At 33.0% G+C, this 25,395-nt stretch overlaps 1 protein-coding gene across 1 annotated transcript in view; it reads right to left on the bottom strand.

Moving 5' to 3' along the window:
- Nucleotides 1-354: 354 nt before the first annotated feature.
- The window catches only part of LOC114340279 (transient receptor potential cation channel protein painless), a 39,909-nt gene continuing 14,868 nt past the window's right edge, over nt 355-25,395 (bottom strand). Inside the window, exons 2-3 of the mRNA XM_028291012.2 lie at nt 24,046-24,136; nt 355-3,265 (exon numbers count right to left, since the gene is read on the bottom strand). Coding sequence (XP_028146813.2) covers nt 745-3,265; nt 24,046-24,134 — 2,610 coding nt within the window. The 5' untranslated portion in view covers nt 24,135-24,136 and the 3' untranslated portion in view covers nt 355-744. The remainder of the gene's footprint in view (nt 3,266-24,045; nt 24,137-25,395) is intronic.

The raw sequence follows: 25,395 nt of genomic DNA, 5'->3' as shown, positions 1-25,395 counted from the left end.
AGATTTGGTCATTTTTTAAAGACTCGTAGAAAAAATATTGTTCCTAACTCTTGCAGAAAGTCTCTTTTCCGCACTCGACTGCTTGCCGAACTCCCGCTTCGCGTCGTTCGGCAAACTGCAGTCGCGTGCGGAAAAGTATGACTTTCTGCACTTGTTAGGAAAATAACTATATTTTCGTCTGGGGAGGGGGGTCGTTGGATCCGCCACTGGGTGTAAATACGTAATTATTGATTGGGGTAAGATTTATGTTTGTTTACTCTTAATATTGGTTATCGAGCACGTGGTTGTATAGTAATTTCCACCCCCGTGTGTTTGTCAAAATGTAGCTAACTTCGCAAAAAAATAATTACATACTAAAATTTTATACTTTATTTCACGATTACGCAATGCAAAATGTCACTCCATTATGTTTTAAATGCACTCATTTTTTTCGAATCCTGAGAAAACTAATAAGTATGTTTGAAAAATTTAAAAGCAGAATGAAAGATTGCATTATTACCGAGGGCCGAAAGTCCCTGAAAACTTCTGTTTATTTTAATAAGTTACAGGGGCGAAAAAAAGAGAAAATTTAGTGTGCTTTTTAATTTCAAATAACTCATTCAAAAGAAACTTTTTGGTTATTATAAGGGACTTTCGGTCCTCGGTAATCTATTTATTTGACAAAATCTAGTTTAAACTTGTTTTAAAGAGTTAACCAAATTATTTTATCGGCTATTAGAACATGTATGTACTGCTGTTCTTCCGTTATACTTTAGTCCTAATTATATTTTTAATTCTTTGAACAATTTCTTGATCTAAGCATAAGTTATTAATTTCTTTAATTTGACCATCTTGATTGGGAAGCACAGTAATCTTAGAACGAGTTAATGAGCTCTTCTCAGCTATCCTTTTTAATATCCCGAGTAGTTTTAAGCAGCAATGTTTTTTATCCTTAAAAATCATTTCGATATCTCGAAGATACCGAACCCGTTCAATATAGCTTACTAATTCGGCATCATTTCTAATCATCTGTGTATCGCTTACAGCAAGCCCATTGAGGAGATTAAGCAATATAATGACAATCATGAATATAAATATAACAAATATTAATCTGCCAATTATTGGAAATTTTTCAAAATTCTGTCTTAAATCGTTAGCATTAAGTTCTCCAGTTAACATCACGATAGTTTGAAACAGCGACAATCCTGGATTCTCAAAAGGGTCAGCATCGTCTTCTTTTGTATTGTTTGCAGATAGTTCTTGGGGATCTTTGGCGAAAATGATATAAAAACTAAGAGGAAATGCAAGAATCAATAATACATAGCAAAGGAGAAACTTGAAAAAATTGTAGGACACTGTTCGTAGTATTACAAGGTTTGTAGATAAATTTGGATGCTGACCTATCATCAGAATTAACTCGAGGCCTGCTAAAAGCATTGACAAAGACGAAATTGCTTTTTGGGTGCTAGTGCTGAAACAATTCAACAGAATTAAAGCGACTAACCCAATCAGTAGAAGTTCCATATAATTTTCGACATTTTTGAAATACTTCTTACATCGCAAACACATTTGAAAGACTTCTCTAAACGCTAAAACCAAAAGTGTAATTGATAATATAAACCACAGTAGGGTATACTGAAAAATTGATGAATTAAGAAATACATTGATGACTAAAAATGCACAAAAAGTTAAATAAAAGGCAAGATTCGCCCAAAATAACCATCTCGTGCTATGCCATTTCAGATACAAGAAACTTGCTACCACAGGGTGTTTAAGCAAATGCTTGAACTCTGGTACTCCACTCATGTAGAATACAAGATCTGTTTCATAAATATTATCACTCTTGTTAACGTTATTACTGTTGAGTAAATTGATAGACTCTGGAGTTGTGTCGTTATTATTATCTAAGTTTTGTATCTCTATATCGTTGTTAGTCTCCATCGATGCTGATGAAGGATCAGTATTATTGTTCTTAGTCTCCACTTTTTTTGGAAGTAATGGACTGAAATTAATAGATACTTTGAATTCTTTAATCTTCCTCTTCCTGTCGGATAAATCACCTTGAACACAGTTATCCAAAACTGCTTCTAATTGTTCAGTATCCAAGTATTGCACAGGCATAAATCCAGATTCATTTCTACAGTCTAAAGAAGCACCCATTTCTACAAGTTTTATGACAGTAGCTGTGTCAGCATACCGCGCTGCATAATGGAGTGGAGTATATCCAGTATTTTTTGTTTTTTCATTTAAATCATAAATGTTTCTGTTAGCTTTTAGTTTCTTTAACAACAGATCACAGCTCGACTTATATTTAGATAGTGGACTGTCGTATGCTTGTAATAATCTTGGTAGGAATTCTGAAATTACATATTTTGGAATTTCTTCGTTTTCCTTATATTGGTCAATGAGAATTTCAAATATTTCATGGTAGTCACGGTCAGCTGCAATTTCTATAGGTGTCTCTTTTTTAATAGTCGTGGTTTTGGTTTTATCTGCACCAACCTTGAGCAGACGCTCCACTATCCGTTTAGTACGATTTTCACATGCAAATTGTAAAAGAGTCATCTTTCCATTATCACTATCAGCCAAGTTGACAATAATGGCACTGTCATAATTCAGAAACCCATCTTCGTCTTTTTTCTTTATAAGCTCAAACAGGCAATCATTTGGGTCAGTTTGATCTGGTTCATGATCTACTGTTTCTTCAGTACCTCTAGTAATTTGGTCATAGTAATCTTGAATATCTTTTCTGATATCTTTAAGCTTTTTTGTATTTGCCCAATCACTAGGAAATGTTATCTTATTATTATCTGCCAAATTTACATTTATTCCTTCGTCTATTAAAAGTTTAGCACAAGCGACAAAGTCTACGGAATCTTTATTTCCGTAGCTAAAAAGTATATCTAAAGCATTGTTGTTGTCTACTAAGATTTCATTTAAATGAAATCTCCTGTTTTTTAGTTCGTCTGTAATATCTTTTAGTACGGGGTAGTCGGATCTTAGGGCGGCATAATGAAGGGGCTCCCAGCTATCTACATCTCGGCATCTTATATCGGCTCCCATTTTTATTAAACACTCCACCGTCCATGCTTTTACTTCTTCCATCACACATGCTATTGACAGTATGTCGACATAATATGTATATACTGGATGAGAATATCTGCATTTTAAAAGATTTGCGTTGAATAACTTCTCCAAATATTTTGTTTTATTTTTTAGAACGTAATCCAGAATTAACTCCTCGGGAGTGGGGCAATAGATCTCATTCTTTTTGGAGATGATTCCGCTGAAACAAAACAGTTTATATAATTAATCTAATCTAAATACACAATATACACTCAACCAAACTTATATGGAATCACTATGTATTTGAAATCTGCAGCTTTTGTAAGCTATAGGTGTAAGTATCCCAGGCAACCAAATAACGTTTACAAAACGTCGAAAAGACGTCATAATTATCACCAAACCACGTCAGTCTATCACGTTTTTTCGACGTCGAAAGTCACGTGAATTTATCCCACCATAATTGACGTCATTTTTATCACGTTTTGAATACGTGATATCAAAAACGTAGTGTTTATGTCGTTTTTTAGATTATTTTCATTTTATGGTTTTAAAGATACACAATAATTATTCGTGTGGGCATTGTTGGTATTGCAATTTTTCATTTAACCGTTTTAAATTTAGCCCATAATCTAAAAGTAAAACCAAATGGATGACTCTCTAAAATTGTATAGGATTACAATACCCTCAATGCAACATACCAATAAAGAATTTTTACTTTTTATATATACTTACTGTGTTCAAACTGATATTATAGACTAATAAATTTATTAACAAATTAATTTAATTAAACTCGATAACACATAATTAGTTGGTTCATTAACCGAAAATAAACACCAAAACAAATTAAAACATAACCTCAAACGGTTTTCAAGAAGAATTATTGCATTAAACTAACTCACTTAAGAAAAATGAATGAAAATCTCTTAACTAACACGTTTCTTCAACTAAATATGTAAATGAAAAGTCTTATTTTACCATACAAAGTACGTAAACAATAAATGAAAAACTTCTTGTGGAAACTGTTTGGAGTCATAAGCATTAAGTCTTTAAGCTCCTCCCAATTTTGTGACGTCACACTTAGGCTGTCTGAAATGAAAACGTGTTTTTAGACGTATTTTAACGTCATTAATCTTACGTATTTAAAATCACCTACAAAAGACGCTTATACGACGTAATCTTCAAACACGTGTATATATTCAAGCAAAAACTAACGTTTCCTCGACGTTCTTGACGTCACTTGGTTGCCTGGGATTTTAGTTGAACCGATAAGAAGAAGAGTTGCCGTGCCCAAAGACTATACAGGGTGATTGATTAGTAGGGTAAAGCTCAATAGCTCCGCTATAGTAATAGATAGCAATAAAAGTTAATAACAGAAATTTTAGCCACCTTTGTTCACATTACAAAATTAGTTAGAATGTTACAGGGTGTTCGATAACACAGTGGCAGACCTAACTTATGTTTTTTTAAATGGAACACCCTATATTCTATTTTATATTCGAAATCCCGTTAACTTTTTTATCACAAAAATATAAAGGTTTGTAATGTTATACAGGGTATTTACATAGTTATAACCAATTTTGTATGAAAATCGTAACAAGTTCAACTCCCTGTATAAATAAAAATATGCACAACAGCAATGGTTTATTAATGCCATATTTTTTATTTATTGTCAAAATTTTTAAGAATTATTGATATTGCTAATTTTCTTTATATCAAATACAGGGTGAGTCAAAACGCAAGTACATTATTTTCTCAGTAATGTTCAATGGAACACCCTGTATTTTATATCATTATTGAAAAGTAACATTAACGTACTTTAATTTTTATATAACATTTCCTATGCCCAAATTTATTAGTTTTCGAGATATTTTCATTTTTCAGAGCAAATTATTTTAGGTCTTTAAATTTATCTAAATTTTAAGTAAGCCATGACTGAATTGACAATTGAAGATTACCGATTATGAATCCGGTAGGTAATCAATGCAACACTGTAGCAAATAAAGAAATAAAAATAATTTATTAGTAATACATTTTACAAACAAAAACACAACCACTACGTGCAACATTTTTGAAACAATTAAAAACTGTCTTTTTATGTAAATGCAACAAATAAACAAAGAAAATTAGTAATAAATTTTACAAAAAACACACAAATATAAAGTACAATATTTTGTGAAGACAATTAAACACTACTTTTGTATGTAAATGTAACAATGTAACAAATAAAGAACGAAACATAATTTATCAGTAATACATTTTGCAAAAAAACATGTTTGAAAAAATTAGAAGCTACTTTTAATAAAATATTTTTAATATCTAAATACATAAGGTGTTCAAAATTATCTCCTAACACATTTATGTACGCCTAAAAACGATCATTGAATGCTACTTACTCTACGGAGCATTTGTAAATTAACACATCGAAATACACTTTGTATTCCATTTTTCATCTCATCCCTTGTTGTTGGAGGTATTTTATAAACTTCATTATTAACGTAACCCCAAAACAATCAGTCCAGTTTATTAAATTCTGGTGATTTGGGTGGCCACGCTACTGGTTCATTGAAAAATGAAAATATCTCGAAAACTAATAAATTTAGACATAGGGAATGTTATCTAAAAATTAAAGTACGGTAATGGTACTTTTCAATAGTGATATAAAATACAAACATAAAATAGTGATAAAAAGTTCCATTTAAAATTACTGAGAAAATAATGTACTTGCGTTTTGACTCACCCTGTATTTGATATACTTAAAGAAAATTAGCAATATCGACCATTCTTGAAAATTTTGACAATACGTTAAAAAATATGGCATTAATAAACCATTGTTGTTTTGCTTATTCTTATTTATACAGGGACTTGAACTTGTTACGATTTTCATATAAAATTGGTTATAACTTTGTAAATACCCTATATAATATAACAAAAATTTATATTTTTGTGATGGAGAAGTTAACAGGATTTCAAATTTAAAATAAAATATATAGGGTGTTCCATTTAAAAAAAACATAAGTTTGGTCTGCCATTGTGTTATCAAACACCCTGTAACATTCTAACTAATTTTGTAATGTGAAGCTCAAAGGTGGCTAAAATTTTTGTTATTAACTTTTATTGCTATCTATTACTATAGCGGAGCTATTGAGCTTTATCCTACTAATCAATCACCCTGTATAGCAGGAGAAACTTACGGAATCCCGAGTTAACCAGGCAGCACAAGATTGATCACGTAAATTGGTGTCTTCAACACCAAGACTGGAACACTGGAAATCGGAAAAGTGTGATTAGTATTTTCACCGTCATTATGGACCATAGTTGTCGATGACCTGATTCATGGGCTAAGCGCCCAAGGAATCTGGTTCCAGGGTTTCCTAGACAATAGTGTAATAGTGACAGGAGAGATTAAATATCCAGCAAACGACGGCACTGTTGCCAGATTCCTTTTAGCGGGAATTTTAAAAATTTATAGTCTAATGCCAGTTTGGTTTTACATTTGACAGTTCTGTTTTCTCAACTCAAAAATCTTAACCTTACTTTTACAAGTGATTACGATTTTTTTTTATTTACACTACTCCAGTCTGGTTAGACGAATAACAGGCCTAACCTTGCATTAGGAGCTGCCCCAAATTTTAATTTTTTTTAATCTTTAGGGGGGTCAATAGTAGTGTAAATTTAAAATCTCGACTGAATTTCGCCATTGCGTTAGCCGCCATCTTGATTTTAAACGAGAACCGCTTTTGCTCAATATCTCCGCCATTTTCAACTTTTCGACAAAAAGTATAACAACCAAAATTGCTGAGAATGTAATTTTTTATCATTTCAATTTTTACAATTTTTTCGTGCCATCGATATTTTCAGAGTTATAGCGGAAAATAGTGACAGTTATATATAAATAGAGCATAATTATTGAATTATCTCGTTTATTGTTAGTTTTACGACAAAAATGTTCCTGTACAAAAATAGAGAGAATTGAATTCTACACAATTTTAGTTTCTTTCATTTTTTTGCTATAGTTAATATTTAAGGTAGCATGTATGCGATAATGGCGCGAGCGTAAGACTTGATTTATTTTGTAGCAATTGTTTTGTTCAATATCTACGCCATCTTCAATTTAAATTGTTCCAAATATGATTTCCGACAATTTCCTTTTAACAATTTTTTTCATGCGGTTGATATTTTCCGAGTTAAGTGGGAAAATAGTAAAAAGTGCTGGGGGAGCATAATTACTGAATTGAATCTTTTTTCCGAGCTGCCCCAAATTTTATAATTCTATCCTTTAGGGGAGATCAATAGTAGTGTAAATTTAAAATCTCGACTGAATTCCGTGGTTGCATTAGCCGCCATATTTATTTTAAAGGAGAACCGTTGTTGCTTAATATCTCTGCCATTTTCAAATTTTCGACAAAAACGGTAGGAACTAAAATTGTTGGAAACGCAATTTCCTAAAATTTCTTTTCTACAATTTTTTATGAGATCAATATTCTCCGAGTTAAGGAGGAAAATAGTGGAAGCGGAGGGAAAGCATAATTATTGAATTGTCTCATTTATTATTAACTTTACGACATAATTATACATAAACAAAAATAAAGAGATTTATATTTTATACAATTTTTGAAACTTCCAATGAACACCAACCAAACTAAGTGCATAAAAGACATAAATAATAACTTATATGCATTAAGTTCACTTAATTTTATTAACTAGCGGGTTTTATTGGTTGAATTTGTCTATCGATAACTAAGTTTCATGTCAGCTAACATATTTTAATATTTCAACAATTTTTTTTAAATTTTGGACCCCGTTGGGGGGAATTTTCCCATCCCCCCTCTTAGACCCACCACTGGTTCTCTCGAAAAATTGTAGTAAATCGTAATTGCATCAATTTCAGTTCGTACACTTTTTGTCGAAAAGTTGAAAATGGGGAAGATATTGAACAAAAACAATTGCTTTAAAATCAATCGGGTCTTACGCTCGCGCCTTTACCGGCTACGTACTACCTTAAATATTGATTTTATCAAAAAAATGAAAGAGATCAAAATTGTACAAAATTTAATTCTCTTCATTTTTGTATAAGTTAAAATTTGTTGTAAAAGTAATAATAAACGAGATAATTCATTATATCAATAATTATGCTTTAACCGTCACTGTTTTTCCCATAACTCGGAAAATATGAACCGCACGAAAAAAATTATAATAAACGAAATTATAGAAAATCGCATTTTCAACAATTTTAGTTTGTATATTTTTTGTCGAAAAATTGAAAATGGCGGAGATATTGAGCAAAAACGGTTCTCGTTTAAAATCAAGATGGCGGCTAACGCAACGGTCAAATTCAGTCGAGATTTTAAATTTATAAAACTATTGACCCCCCCCCTAACGATTAGAAAAATAAAATTTGGGGCAGCTCCTAATGCAAGGTCAAATGGTATCCCGACTGGGCTACACGCAAATATTGAAACAAATATTGTACTGTGTCATAATTTAAAACTCGTTATATGTTGCGTTGCAGTCTTTTCCAATTGATAAAATTACAATTAAAAAACTTTTAGGTAGGTACGTGTAACTTCCACATTATTATTTATTTTTATTTAAGTATTAAGGTTGATGTCATATCAAAAATTTAGATGTCAAAGATAGTTTTATGTAGGTAGATACTAATAGAGTAATACTAGATAATAGAGTAGATACAAAGTATGCTATAAGTAGTATAACTGCCCATGTAATAACCTGTTATGTTGTTTTTGTAGATTTTACTGTGTGGATGTCACAGGAAGAGAACAAGAGTACAAGAACATGAAACTTCTTATTATGAATATTATGCGATCCTCAAAAAATTATGCTACAAAACAAGATAGAGAAGGAGCTTTTAAATCCCATGGATCGTGCAAAATGTTTATTTGGTGTACTAGTCGAATAATAGTATCTAAAAATATTGAAACTGATTGTTGTGCAGGAACATATTTTAAAACACATTATGGGCATGAGGATGATATAGAGATTATAGAGCACTTAAATATACCACAATCAGATAAATATCTCTTCAAAGTTTATTTTGAGTTTCTTCAAAAATGTAAGGTAAAATATTTGTATATACACAATATAATTTAAAACACAAGTGTTACCACTAAACTACTTTTTAAATATTAAACATGAATATTTACTACAATTTACAATTTTAAACTAGTGTGTTTGATTCTAAACCTAATACCTACCTATATACCTACCTATATTTTACTTTTTTAGTGCACTTCAGACCAGTGGCGGCTTGTCCTATGAGGCAGGTGAGGCAGTGCCTCACCAGTATATCAATCGACTATTTACGTTATTTCGATATTTCATAATCAGTTTTTTAAATATAATTTAGCTTTTTGAAATTTCCTAAATAACTTTATTTTTATGAAAAAACATTAAAATTGGTACGGCCCTGACTCTTTATCTTTGTATCCGTCTTCCACGTGCCAGTATTATATGCATCATGCATCTCATTCCAGCTTTCTCAAATCATTACAGATGAGGCTTGCTTCAAACCTCCTTATCTAGCATACTACCATTTCTTAAAATGGGACTGTAAAAGCGACAAAATTTGAAAAATGTGTCACCAATTCTGAGAACGAAATTCATTCATCCTTGAGGCATGCTTCAAACATGTGTTTTTTTAGTTATGACGTTAGGTACTTGACGACCTTGCTTCCCTTATTTGCTATGGTATTGTAGTTTTGTAAAGTAGTTTTAGATATACACACACCGGCAAAATTAGCCGAACACCTTAAAAATGGGACATGTTTGATGCCTTAAATTTCCTAAACCACTAGTCCGATTTGAGTGATTCTTTTAGTATGTTATAGCTTTACTATTTAAGAATATCGTTGTAATAATATTGTTGCTAGACACGTAAATATCACTTTATACCGGGTGTACCAAGCATACTGTGTTTTTTTCTTAAAGTTTGGAACACCCTGTGGAATATTCTAGCATATGTAAAACATTAAAATTAATACCAGATTGTAGACTTAGGCTTTCTTAACATTTTCCTTTTTGATTCATTTACTTATGTAAGATAATAAAAAAGTTATGTGCGTTAAGAGGATCGGTACGTATTTTCGGCTGCAATGCTATTCAAATGGGGATTCATTTTTTTCAAATCCTGAGAAAACTAATAAGTATTTTTGAAAAATTTAAAAGCAGAATGAAAGATTACGTTATTAGCGAGGGCCGAAAGTCCCTGAGAACTTCTATAATGTTTATTTTAATAAGTTACAGGGGTGAAAAAACTAAGAGAAAATTTAGTGTGATTTTTAATTTCAAATATCTCATTCAAAATAAACTTTTTATTTATTCTAAGGGACTTTCGGCCCTCGGTAATAATTTAGTCTTTCATTCTGCGTTTAAATTTTTCAAAAATATTTATTGGTTTTTTCAGGATTTGAAAAAAATGAACACAATGCCGTGGTAATATTTTCCAAATCTGTCTTTGTCTTACAACGCACTCAACCGAATATAATATTGTCAGCATATATTGTCAGTCAGACACTGACAATCAGTGACAATTTTAAATATTTGACATTGCATCGGGAATATTTTGAGAAATTGATTAAATATTATTGATATATAGTGTACTTGATAAATAATTGATTTAAGACGTGAACTTAATAAAAAGTTATTTATTGTGTATTATTTGTGGAAGATCCAAGCAGAGAATACATCAGATATATCCTGTGATCCAAGTATTTTGTTGTTAGAGATGTTCAAAATTGTAAGCGTTCCAAAATAACAACATTATTAAAAAATCACTTTAACACTTTTCCTCTTTTCTCGATTGATTATTAGTTTTTGTTGTACAAATAAATTATTACAATCACTGAAAACATAGTTAGTGAAAAAATTATCACATTTATTAACTGAATTAATAATTTGCAATTATAAAAATAACAGTTATCCAAGAACATTCAAAAGCCATCTCTTTAAATTAATTATGACATTTTCAAGTAGAATGACATTCTAGTAATGTTTACATATCCACACCAGTGTGAATTTTACTACACGTAATTTGCCGTGTAAAGACAGAAAAAGTAGGGATACACGTAAAATATTTGCGAATTATGTACCCATAGCCTTAACAACTATCCATGTTTTTCATCAATAAATCCTCATAGTAGGGGAGGAAAGTATACTAAATTTGCAGTTACTCCAGCGTTATGGAGACCTATTGGATTGTGAAGAGTATGTGCTAAAATCAGAAAAAGGTTAAGTTAAGTTTTCCATAAAATGGGGGACTTTTCATTTTTTAATTTAATTTTGCATTTGAAACAATCATTTTTCTCCGATTATAGCGCTATCTATCCATAATTCGAAAAAATGTGTCGAATAAAAGTTGCTTATTTTTACGTAAAGAATCCAAATCTGAAATAAAAATTGGTGGCTTCTATTTAAGATTTTAAATTAAATCCCCCACCCTAACTCCGTGGGGGCTCGTGACACCCCACGGAGAGGGGTGGGGGGTAAATTAAAATTTTTAAATACGAACCCTGCGATATTTCGGGAAATGAACATCAGATCGTAAAACTGCAAAATACACCTATTCAATATTTTTCAAAAATCTACCGAATGGCACCAAAGACTTTAAAACCTACTTTAAAATCTTAAATAGGAGCCCCCAATTTTTATTGCAGATTTGGATCCTTGACGTAAAAATAAGCAACTTTTATTCGCAACATTTTTTCCAATTATGGATAGATATAGCCTATATTTCCTACAATCGGAAAAACGATTGGTGGAAATGGAAAATTAAATTAAAAAATGGAGAGTCCCACACTTTATGGAAAACTTAACTTAACTTTTTTTGGTTTTAGCACCCACTCTTCACAATCCAATAGGTCCCCATAACGCTAGAGTAACTGCAAATTTAGCATACTTTCCTCCCCTACTATGAGGATTTATTGATAAAAAGCATGGCTAGTTGTTAAAGCACATAACTTTTTTATTTTCCAACATAAGCAAATGAATCAAAAAAGAAAATGTTAAAAAAGTCTAAGTCTACAATCGAGTTGTAATTTAAATATTTTATATATGCTAGAATATTCCACAAGGTGTTTCGAACTTTAAGAAAAAAACACAGTATGATTGTAACATCTGGTATAAAATGAAATTTACCTGTCTAGCAACAATATTATTACACCGATATTCTTAACTAATAAAGCTATAACATACTAAAAGAATCACTCAAATCGGACAACAGGATTAGGAGATTCGTGACATCAAACATGTCTCATTTTTAAGGTGTTCGGCTAATTTTGCCGGTGTGTGTAGTTTTATATTAGTTTAGAAGTTTAGATTATGTTTAGAAGATTTTATCAATGTCATACTGGCTGTGTGGCATTTATCAATGCCAATTAAATAAATAAATAAAAAATTTAGAAATCATGCTTTCTTTTATAATGATTTATTTTCTTATAAGCACGCTTTTTATAAAAAAAAACATACAATAAAATACCAAAAAAAACGAAGTTTAACCCTTAGTTTACTTAACACAAAAATAAATTTTATAATGTAACAGTAATTTGCTTACTTGCTTGTTTGTATTTCTCTATATTCAATACATTTACAATATAAGATTGGTTCTAAAATGAAATTATCACGTGTGTATGGGTATAATGTTTGCGTACAATAATTTCATTTTGGCAACTGATTAATATTAACAGAATCAGTTGTCCGTTTGTTGTCATGTAGGTAGTATGTAATGTAAAGTTCGCTTAATATGGCTGTAAAACGCTGATGAGACCAAGGAAGGACGAAACATCTGATTCATATTGGTTTGATATGTGGTATTATATTAATTATTTTTAGCTAAAAAACAGCTCCTATGAGTGTGAACCTGTTGGAGGCTTAGAGCTCTCGTTGCTATTCTTTCGCGAATAAAATTTTTATTTAATATTTTAATATCGTTTGCAAGCATTAAAATAAATACGGCGTCGTTATAATTATTCAAATCAGAATGCGCAAAAGATTTAAGCAAATAATATTGGAACATGATTCTCACAGCCTTACCTCATTCCCCATATCTTCCACGATTTTTGAAAAAACTCACTCTTTTGTTACGTAAACTTTGAAGTTTTTGATATGGAATTGAAATTCAAAATAACTCTATACACTGAGGCTGAAAGCATTTGAGTTTTATCGCATTCACGGGAAAAGTTTTAGAGAACTAATCAGCAGCAAATATTTCTTAAGGATTTTCTGTCCGTAATTTTTTGTGGGGATATTTTGTGTAAATAATTTGTGGAGATTATTTGTCCGGGATTTTTTGTGGGGATTTTTTGTCCGGGGATTTTTGTGGGAATTTTTTGTGGGCATTTATTTGAAAGATGGATATATGTACAAAGGTGACGCAACCAGTGTTCATTTTTGGGTGGAATGCTTACAGACTATGTCATGTCCGACATTATTTTACAAACAACAGGGCATACTAATGGATATTCATCCTGAATTTAACATTTATGATTTTTGTCTTATTTTCATGAATGCTGTGCCAAAATGATGCTATGACTTTGAACTTACAACAGTATTAGTAAAAGATGAATTTGGGAATGGATTTTGTACTGCTTTCTTATTTTCAAATAGAAAAGATACCTATACTTTTATTTACCAATTTTTTTTTAAATACGTATGTGTGTGTTGGTATTATATGTACAGTCGAGTGTTTTCATATCAGACATAAGTGACACCTTTTACAATGCCTGGTCAAATGTAATGGGTTCTGTTCCTAATAGACTGTTAAGTGCCTGGCACATAGATAGGGCACGGCAAGTAAATCTTAATAAAATATCTGATTCTGAAAAAAAAAATCTATGTATACAAGATGTATTAATGATATTTTAGAGAGTATTCATAGCTTTTTGGGTAGACTTCTAAATAATGCAGATACATATAATTTTAGTAAGTATTTCCAGTAGAAATACTGCAATAACATCCAACAATGGGAATATTGTTATAGGAAGGGGTTGTGGAATTAATACCAATATGGCCATTCAAAATTTTCATAAAATTTTGGATAAAAGAGTATCCATCAGTTATCAGTTAAGCTTAAAACTTGGCACGAATGGAGAGCTATACGTTAATATATATTATATCTCATATATTACATCTCATATCCTTCAATATAATTTTAATGAGTGAGCCTGCATATACAGAACCATAATATATATTATAGTTCGTGTATGCAGGCTCACTCATTAAAATAGTGAGTGATATGAGATATAACATATATTATAGTATAACTCTGTGCATGACCAGATTAACACGTTCGATGCCCATCTTGAACAAGCTCCACTTGGCTGGTACCACATACTTAAATCTAAATCATGTATTTAGTTACACAGTACTACAGACACAACTTATGTGTCGTCAGTACCTTTGGTAAAACTTCGTGACACTACCCATGCCTCATGGCCACCGAATGTGTTAAAGCTTGTTAGTGTAGGGGAGCTATACGAAAATATATATTATATCTTATATATTACCTTATGTATCCATATATCTTATGGAGCCTGAAGACCAAAACAAAAATTTTCAATTGGGCAGTTAATGTGTTAAGGGACCGTTCAAGTATTACGTAACGCAGGTTGGGTCAAAAATCTTCAAAAATTGCGATACGCAATAGTTAAACTCCCATAAGAGTGCGTTACGGGGTGGGTAAAAATCTTCAAAAATAGCGTTACATAATACTTGAACTACTAGATGTTTTATGTATTTCTTAGCACTAACACATTAGTAGGTAGAAAATCATATTTGTTATTATTATCTTATTTAAAGTGTATCCATTTAAGTTTTGATTTAATGAAATAAATCTTTTAATAAAAAAAGTGTTGTTTAGTTGTGTACACCCAGCAATATCCTGATGTAATGCAGACGCCAATTGAATATGATGTAAATAAAAGTCATAAAGATGTCTTTCTATGGTTAAAATTTCACAGCCTAATGACGTCATTTATGTAACTTCTTAAGACGTCACAAAATGACTGCACTAAGAAAATAGAATTTAATAACTCACCTCGCCCCCAGGCCCCCAGGTAAAGGTGCTAGGCCACTAAGAATATTTTTTTTTTCAATTTTTTTTATTTTGTGACTTAAGCGCTTAGCTATTTAGCCAGATACATGATGAGAATACTATTATAGTCGAGGCATTGAAGGATTGAGGTGTCGATTTTAATGCGGATTGGTGCGTTGGATTCGTGAGAATGTCAGGAAACTTTGTGAACTAATTTAATGAATAAGAAATCTCAAATTGCATTTGTACATGAAAAAAATGCATTTCAGAAGTGCATTTTGAAATAGGCAATTATTATAAATTTGTAACTCGGTAAATAGTAGGAAAAATTGACTCAATTTTCTTACACGGGGGTTTTTGGGGTCGCTGAAAACGAATATGAGGTCGGCGAGAGTGTGCAAACTACCTGGTGCCTGCAGCGGGTGTAATAAACGTCTTCCTCTGGAGTATTGTGGTAATTTATCATATAATTGGCTTAAACTCGTTACTCGGGGGTTTTTGGGGTCGCTGAAAATGAATATGAGGTCGGTGAGAATGTGCAAACTACCTGGTGCCTGCAGCGGGTGTAATAAACGTCTTCCTCTGGAGTATTATGGCAATTTATCATATAATTAGTTTAAACTCGTTACTCGGGGGGTTTTTGGGGTCGCTGAAAATGAATATGAGGTCGGTGAGAGTGTGCAAACTACCTGGTGCCTGCAGCGGGTGTAATAAACGTCTTCCTCTGGAGTATTATGGCAATTTATCATATAATTAGTTTAAACTCGTTACTCGGGGGGTTTTTGGGGTCGCTGAAAATGAATATGAGGTCGGCGAGAGTGTGCAAACTACCTGGTGCCTGCAGCGGGTGTAATAAACGTCTTCCTCTGGAGTATTGTGGTAATTCATCATATAATTGGCTTAAACTCATTACTCGGGGGGTTTTTGGGGTCGCTGAAAACGAATATGAGGTCGGTGAGAGTGTGCAAACTACCTGGTGCCTGCAGCGGGTGTAATAAACGTCTTCCTCTGGAGTATTGTGGTAATTTATCATATAATTGGCTTAAACTCGTTACTCGGGGGTTTTTGGGGTCGCTGAAAATGAATATGAGGTCGGTGAGAGTGTGCAAACTACCTGATGCCTGCAGCGGGTGTAATAAACGTCTTCCTCTGGAGTATTATGGCAATTTATCATATAATTAGTTTTAACCCGTTACTCGGGGTTTTTGGTTTATTCTATTTTCTTCGATGTAACTATAGTGATCGAAAAGGGTGGTATTTTTATTATAAATAAACATAAATTTTTATTATTATAATATATTTATGGCTAAAAAGTTCATTATACAAAATTTATCGTAATTTATCTTTAAAATTAATTTTCTTCATCATTATCATCTTCTTCTTCATTATTGCCTTCCACTCTCGAGTCCAATACAATATTTGTGCAATCAGAGTCTGCACAATTTTTTCAGGCTAAATTACAAACTAACCCATGCTTCCTGCACCCACATGAGTTGCCGCAGTCTGACTTACAACAAAATAAAGAAGACATCGAGCAGAATCCAAAAATGTAAAAATATACAGGGTGTCCCATTAAAAAAAAGAAGTTTCAATCAACTTCCGGTATAACCGGAAGTAGCAAAGAGACCAAAATATTTTCATTAAATAATTCATACCTCAAAACCCCTGTATTCCAATTTTGATGATTCACTTACCTTTAGTTCTCGAGATATTTTTAATAGGCATTTTATCTGCCTCACCCTATCTATCAATCACTTTTACTTGATACGAGCAGTAATGAGATAACTGAAAAAAAATCATAAGTTTGAATTTCAGATGAAATACGAGTTAGATCATCTATATATAAGTACCATTATTTACCTGAATTATTGATGAAAGACACACTTGAATTTTTTAAACACTATCATAGAAATATATTACTAAAATGATTTGTTCAAAAATATATTAATCAATATTTTTTATGAAAAAATTCGACACGAGTACCTGAGCGAGTACAGAAGACGATATTCGTATGAGGATACGAAAAGCTCAACAAGCTTTCAGCATGCTTAACCCTGTTTGGAGGTCTGGAGAATATACTACAAGGACAAAGATCCGAATATTCCAGTCAAATGTTATGTCTGTTCTACTCTATGGATGTGAAACCTGGAAAGTGACAAAATACCTTACAGACAAATTGCAGGTCTTTGTTAACAAATGTCTACGAAGAATTGTTCGTATTTTCTGGCCAAACACCATCAGAAACGAAGATCTGCTACACCTGACCCAACAAAAGAGGGTAGAAAATGAAATAAAATACAGAAAGTGGGGGCGGATAGGTCACACACACTCCGAAAAGATAGTTCCAGTATTGCAAAAAATGCCCTAGAGTGGAATCCCCAAGGAAAGAGAAAAAGAGGTCGCCCAGCACAAACTTGGAGAAGATCCATCATGGACGAGATAAGAAGTCAAGGAAAGTCTTGGAATGAGGTGAAGGCCCTAGCGCAAAATAGAACCCGATGGCGCGTTTTCACTGAAGCTCTATGCTCCACTTAGGAGTTCAAGAACATTATATATATATATATATATATATATATATATATATATATATATATATATATATATATATATATATATATATATATATATATATATACCTGAGCGAGTAACACCGTTTTTGCTGTTATCGTAAATGACCGTGTTTATAAATAGTTTTTAAACTTGTTTTACGTGTAGCCGTTTATATTAGTGTATACAAACGTGTGAGAGAGAAAGGCAATAAATCCTAAATGAAATTAGTCAAGAATGTATCAATACTGCCAACATAATTTTAAGCGCCAAATTAAAAAAAATGAAGATCCTGAACAAAATAATCATGTTTTTTTATAATATTCTATGAAATTAGAACTTAGTCGTCGCGATATTTATTTTCAGTGACCCCAAAGACTTCCGAGTAACAAGTGTGGGCCAATTATTTAACAAATTACCATAATAGTCCAGAGGAAGACGTTTATTACACCCGCTGCAGGCACCAGGTAGTTTGCACACTGTCGCCGACCTCATATTCATTTTCAGCGATCCCAAAAACCCCCCGAGTAACGAGTTTAAACCAATTATATGATAAATTGCCATAATACTCCAGAGGAAGACGTTAATTACACCCGCTGCAGGCACCAGGTACTTTGCACACTCTGGTCAACCTCATATTCATTTTCAGCGACCCCAAAAACCCCCGAGTAATTAGTTTAAGCCAATTATATGATAAATTACCACAATACTCCAGAGGAAGACGTTTATTACACCCGCTGCAGGCACCAGGTAGTTTGCACACTCTCGCCGATCTCATATTCGTTTTCAGCGACCCCAAAAACCCCCGAGTAAGAAAATTGGGTCAATTTTTCCTACTATTTACCGAGTTACAAATTTATAATAATTGCCTATTTCAAAATGCACTTTTGAAATGCATTTTTCTCATTAGTCCAGAAAGCCACTGCGCGTCCGCTAGGAAAAATATTCTAATTCGGATTTTTTGCACAATCTTACTCAAAAAGGACTCCTTTTAACAAATTTGCATGTTGCCAGGACCAAAAGTTGGTCAAAAATTTTTTAAACGTTTTTTTTTTGTTTTCTTCCTAAAATTATTTTTTTTGCATAGAACAAAATTTTTTTAGGTTTTTAGGATCATTCCAAACAGAAAAGTTCTTTAGTGATTTTTCTCTAAAGTTGATAGTTTTTGACATATAAGCGATTAAAAATTGAAAATTTGCGAAATCGGCCATTTTTAACCCTCAAAAACTATGTGAAAAATTGAAAATTTGAATGTTGCCAAGGTAGGTGGATATTCTTTAAACATCGATTGATGAAATCCCGAAGAGTTTTTTGCAATACAATATCAACAACCCCTTTGTTTTTTAATTGCCAATCAAGCGTGCGCGACACTATTTTCCACCGTTGTATGTGTATGCAGTATGGTGCAAATGAAAGGAATAAATTCGTTATTTCGTAAACCGGCGACTTTAAGCAAAAATCCCGAAACAGGTCGATTTTTATTTTTAAGTTATGATATTGTGACATATATGGTATACTAGTGACGTCATCCATCTGGGCGTGATGACGTAATCGATGATTTTTTTAAATGAGAATACGGGTCGTGTGCTGGCTGATTTGAAAGGTTCTTCAATTCTATGTTCAGTATTATAAATATGTACATAATTATTTTTACAGGGTGTCCAAAAAATTTTTATTAAATTAAATCATTTGGCAAATTGAAAAAAAAAATTAAATTTTTGGAGACACTGTATAAATAATTATGTAAATATTTATATTACTGAATAGAGAATTGAAGAACCTTTCAAATGAGCTAGCACACGACCACTATTCTCATTTAAAAAAATCATCGATTACGTCATCACGCCCAGATGGATGACGTCACTAGTATACCATATATGTCACAATATCATAACTTAAAAATAAAAATCTATCTGTTTCGGGATTTTAGTTAAAGTCGCCGGTTTAACGAAATAACGAATTTATTCCTTTCATTTGCACCATACTGCATACACATGCAACGGTGGAAAATAGTGTCGCGCACACTTGATTGGCAATTAAAAAACAAAGGGGTTTATGATATTGTATTGCAAAAAAGTCTTCGTGATTTCATCAATCGATGTTTAAAGAATATCTACCTACCTTGGTAACGTTCAAATTTTCAGTTTTTTACATAGTTTTTTAGGGTTAAAAATGGCCGATTTTGCAATTTTTCAATTTTTAATCGCTTATATGTCAAAAACTATCAACTTTAGAGAAAAGTCACTAAAGAGCTTTTCTGTTTGGAATGATCCAAAAAACCTAAAAAAATTTGTTCCGTGCAAAAAAAATAATTTTAGGAAAAAACAAAAAAAAACGTTTAAAAAATTTTTGACCAACTTTTGGTCCTGGCAACATGCAAATTTGTTAAAAGGGGTCCTTTTTGAGTAAGACTGTGCAAAAAATCCGAATTAGAATATTTTTTCTAGCGGATGCGCAGTGGCTTTCTGGACTACATGTACAAATGCAATTTGAGATTTCTTATTCATTAAATTAGTTCACAAAGTCTCCTGACATTCTCATGAATCCAACGCACCAAACTGCATTAAAATCCGTCTTACTGCGGCAAAAATCGACAGTAAGGCCTTGTTTTGTGCTTCAATGCCTCGACTATTATAATACATATTAAAACTAGTACATATTTTATTAATATTTTAAATAATTATGTAACCACTTAATACTAAAATAAAAAAGTGTCCAATAATCTAATCTACACTATCAAACACATTTTCACTTTTGAAATCGTAAATCTCTATTGCCATTAAAAAATAATTTTTACTGTAAACAAGTATATAAGTATATTTCTTTTGAGTTTAATTTTTTTTTCAAAAGGCTGCAACATGAGTTTTAAATTATGACACAGTACAATACTTGTTTCAATATTTACATTACTTACAAAAATTTACATTACGTGCTTGTAAGGTTATTAAGATTTAAGAATACAGAACTCTCTTTAAAACCAAAGTGGCATTCGACTAATTTTAAAATTCCCGCTAAAAGGAAAAAAGTAAATCTGGCAACAGTGCCGTCGTTTGCTGGATATTTAATCTCTCCCTAATAGTGACTAGGGGAAGATTTCCCAGTACCCTTGCGGATCAGATGCTATATGCCCTTCATTACACAGAGAACCGGTGCCTGACAAGGAACCTCATGGACCCTGCCATTCCTACCAAAACTAAATTGGTAGCCTTCATAAATAAGCCTTAATGGACTGAGTGAGCTGAAATTATTTGGAGAAGTACTGTAAAGAACAAATTGAGTCAAGTATCTGGGGGTAACCCTGGTTTCCAAACTCAATTGGAACACTCATATCAACAATATAATCAACAGGGCTAAGCGACTCTTCCGGGGTTGCAGACAATATGTAAGGAAAACCTGGGGATGAAACCAAAGGTAATCTGTTGGTTATACATATCAATGATACGACCGACAGTTACTTATGGTTCAGCACTTTGGTAGAGAAAGACGGCGTTGTAATCTTGTGTAACCTCTCTCACCACGCTACAAAGACAAGCGCTTCTAAATATAACAGGAGCCTTGAATAGTACAGGAACTGCTTCATCAGTGGCTATCACAGGTCTCCCTCCGCTGGAATTGTATATTTCGGCGGTAGCCTTTATAACCATCCTGAGACTCGAAGGAAACAATACTTGGAGGCCGAATTATATATTAAATAGCCACACAAATACTACTTGAGGAATTCATCTTTATGACGAACTCACCAGAATTAATCTTCAGTGAGAAGATTACCACAATTATACCATCTAGAGAACAAAAAGTCCCAAATATTAATGGACTAATATGGTTCATTGGGTCTGTGAGGTCTTCATGAGGTCTGTGTCCATTGGAACCACGCGTTCTATTCCAGCAGGGAACCATGTTGCCCTTTGAGCACTATTAATATATATAATCTATTAACATCGACTTGGAGTCGCTATATTTATTATAATCTTACTATGTAAATCATATATCTCGATGTTACCACTTTCAATGGTGTGCTAGTTTCATCTACTAAGCAGAACGCACTGAAGATGATCTGATTTAGATCGAAAACGTTTTGCAATCCATTTGGATGACATTTTAATAGTTTTTTAATAAACCTTTTATACCATACGAATCGAAGTTTTTACTTCTGTATGAGTTAATATGGTTCACTGATGGATCTAAAACTGCCTGGTACTGGATCATAAGTCTTTGGACATACAAGAAAGTATAATAAATCTTATAGCCTGGGTCAATGTACAACTATGTGTTCCAGGCTGAAGTTTTTGCTTTGATGAAATCATAGATGAAGACACTAAAGCTATGAGAATCAACATTTTCACAGATAGCCAGAACAAACTGTCAAAGCGTATGCATTTAACTTGAAATTGCTCTTTGCATATGTACCATCTTCGATACAAAACGCCATCTCGCGATTCTATTGGTTAAAAGTCTGTATCATAATGAAAATATGTATCATATAGTCCATTATGATCCAGACATTGACATTGTAATTGATATATCAAAATATGAACCCTAGAACACACCTGGGCAGTCGACCAGTCAAGCACGGAAATGTGGAACAACTGCAAGGAGGCTCTGAAATTAGCAGCCGAAAGCACATTAGGAATATCCCGAACCCAAGAAAGAAACGACTGGTTCGACCAAGACTGCAAAAAATAACAGATGAGAAGAACAAGGCATTTAGGACCATGCAACAACGGAAAACTAGGACAACAATAGATATGTACGAAAACTTAAGGAGAGAGGAAAATCGCGTACACCGAAAAAAGAAACGAGACTCGGAAAATGGCATATTAGAACGGCTCGAAAGCCATATGAGTCACGGAGAAACAAGAAAGTTCTATCATCAAATAAATATTATTAGAAAAGAATTCAAACCGAGAATCAACTATTGTAATGATAAGGAAGGTAACTTACTTATCAACAAAGAGGATATCCTGTTACGATGGGTAGAGCACTTTCGAGAGTTACTGGAAGGGGAACCTACTAACAATATAGAGCTGGAATACCGAAATGAGGAACTCGTGGAACCCCCCTCGGTAGGAGAAGCGAAAATATCTATAGAAAAACTAAGAAACCACAAATACCCAGGCAGCGATGGCATCCCAGCTGAGTTATTTAAGCACGGTGGAGAGCAGCTCACCAAGGTGATGCGAGAAATTGGTTGTAAAATTTGGTCTGAGGAGCAAATGCCTGAAGAATGGAGCTTAGGCTTAATATGCCCGTTACACAAAAAGGGAAACCAACTGGAATGCAATAATTACCGCGGAATAACTCTCCTAAATACAGCATATAAGACATTGTCAAACATTTTGCACGAGAGATTGAAGCCTTATACCGAAACGTTTCTAGGAGAATATCAGGCAGGATTCAGGCGTGGACGTTCAACCATTAACCAGATCTTTACACTACGACAGATCCTGGAAAAAGCGCAAGAGTTTAACATAGATATGTACCATATTTTTGTCGATTTTAAAGCTGCATATGACAGTGTCTTAAGACCAAGTCTCTGCAACGCTATGAATGAGTTAGGAATTCCAAAAAAAACTCATATGTATGATAAAAGTGACAATGGCGAAGATGATATCAGCAGTAAAATTCAAAACGACTCGTCAACCCCATTTGAAATACATAGGGGGTTAAGGCAGGGAGATGTGCTGGCGTGTCAACTTTTTAATGTAGCATTAGAAAAAGTCGTATGAGACGCTAATATAGATAGCAGGGGAACAATATTCAATAGATCTGTCCAAATTCTAGCATATGCAGACGACGTGGACATTATAACAAGAACCAGAGCGAGAACTGCGGAAATCCTAACGCAAGCTAGTAGCAGCAGCAGAACGAATGGGGTTACATATAAATCGAAATAAAACGAAATTCATGGCGACTAACACAAGAGCTGGAAATGTTGACGCAGATCTAATCATCAATGACCAAAACTTCGAAGCGGTCAAAGAGTTCATATCTAGGGACATCGGTTAACCCCAATAATAACACATCAGGGGAAATAAAAAGACGAATAATAATTGCAAACAGGTGTTATCATAGTCTATCAAAGTACTTAGCTAACAAACGTCTGTCTCAAAAAACTCGTATAGGGCTGTATAGAACACTGATAGTCCCCGTTCTCACATATGGATCAGAGGCATGGACGCTAACTAAAACAGATGAATCCGCTCTATCGATTTTTGAAAGAAAGGTGCTACGTAAGATATTCGGAGCGGTCTGTGAGAACGGAATATGGAGGCGTAGATATAACTTTGAACTGCAGAATATCTACAAGCATACGTTTGGTGGAAAAGATATTATCACTATAATTAAGCGAAACCGCCTAATGATGATGATGATGATGATATCAAAATATGAGAGTAGAAAATTTTAATTACCTTACAATATCTCTTACAGCATCTATTTTTTTACGGCCTGGATCATAACCTGGATAGTATCTATCAATACTAGTACTAGGATTATCCATAACTAAAAATATTGGTAAAAACTGAATTTAATATTTTTAAATAAAACTTCAGTAAGTAATAATGGTAAAGGTTAGTAATAATGTAATTGAATGTAAATACGTGTCGATGAGGTGCTTCATGTTCCAACAAACTCTTTGGACACTATCTGCTTAATTCGATTGTTCCGTTACTGTAGACTCTCCACTTTGAACACCGTAGTAGTTAATCAAACTTGAAAAAGTTGATCAAACTGTTTACCTTGGATATCAGTTTAATTGTAACACAGTCACGGTGAAATTAGCTCCAAGATAGAGCAGACCAGAGCAGCTTTTAGAAGGGTGCCCAAGGTGTTATGTAACAGAGACCTAAAATTGGCATTGAGGATCCGCCTACTTCGCTGCAACGTATTATCGGTCTTATTCTATTGGTTGAATCTTGGACTATGAATAAAAATGATCTAAATCGCCTTGCGAGGCTTTCGAAATGTGTTGCTATAGAAGAATTTTAAAAGTTTCTTGACTGGAGAAGATTCGAAACTCCTCAGCACTAGAAAGTCTCAGTAAGACTACTGAGAATATAAAAAGTATCATGAAGAAAAAGATGGGACATGTAATGAGATGCCCTAAATATAGGTTGTTAACTATAGGTCTTAAAGGACTTCATGGTTGAAGAACTTGCGTGATTGGTATGGTATTGACACAAGCATGCTATTTAGCATGGCAGTGAATAAAATTAAGATAGCTATGATGGTCACCAACGCTTCATATAAAAGACAAGCTATTAAAAAAAGCAAACCGAGCATACATAAATTTTAGTTAAAATATAATTTTCATTACCTACACCAATAATAATAGGGAACTTGCACATTTTTTATTACATAATAATGTTCAGTTTTGTTTAAAAATGAGATTTCCAAAATTTCACGCTTCAAAATCTCGTAATAACTTAGAAATACAAATTTAAAGTCTTCTGCGGTATAAAATAGTTCAAACAACCCGTGACGTCACATAGTTTTATTATATAGTTATGATTATGGTTATATTTAGGTATATTCTTCTCCGTCTTTAGTTTATTGGCCTCCACCTACTTGGGTATTTGGCCAGCTCATCGTCGCGGAATAAGGGAAAAATATTTATTTCTAATGACATTTATCGTATGTCATTGTAATAATATACAAGAATAAAAAACCGCTAAACGCCGTAAAAATGAGTGGCGCATAAAATATTCCAGCTACAAAAGATCTGATATGAATGTTACGTGGCGCGAAAATAGATTTTCATT

Source organism: Diabrotica virgifera, chromosome 3, assembly GCF_917563875.1.
Source record: "Diabrotica virgifera virgifera chromosome 3, PGI_DIABVI_V3a".
In the NCBI taxonomy this organism is placed as follows: domain Eukaryota; kingdom Metazoa; phylum Arthropoda; class Insecta; order Coleoptera; family Chrysomelidae; genus Diabrotica; species Diabrotica virgifera.
The sequence above is the reverse complement of the archived record's forward strand: the minus strand, read 5'-3'. Positions and strand labels throughout refer to the sequence as shown.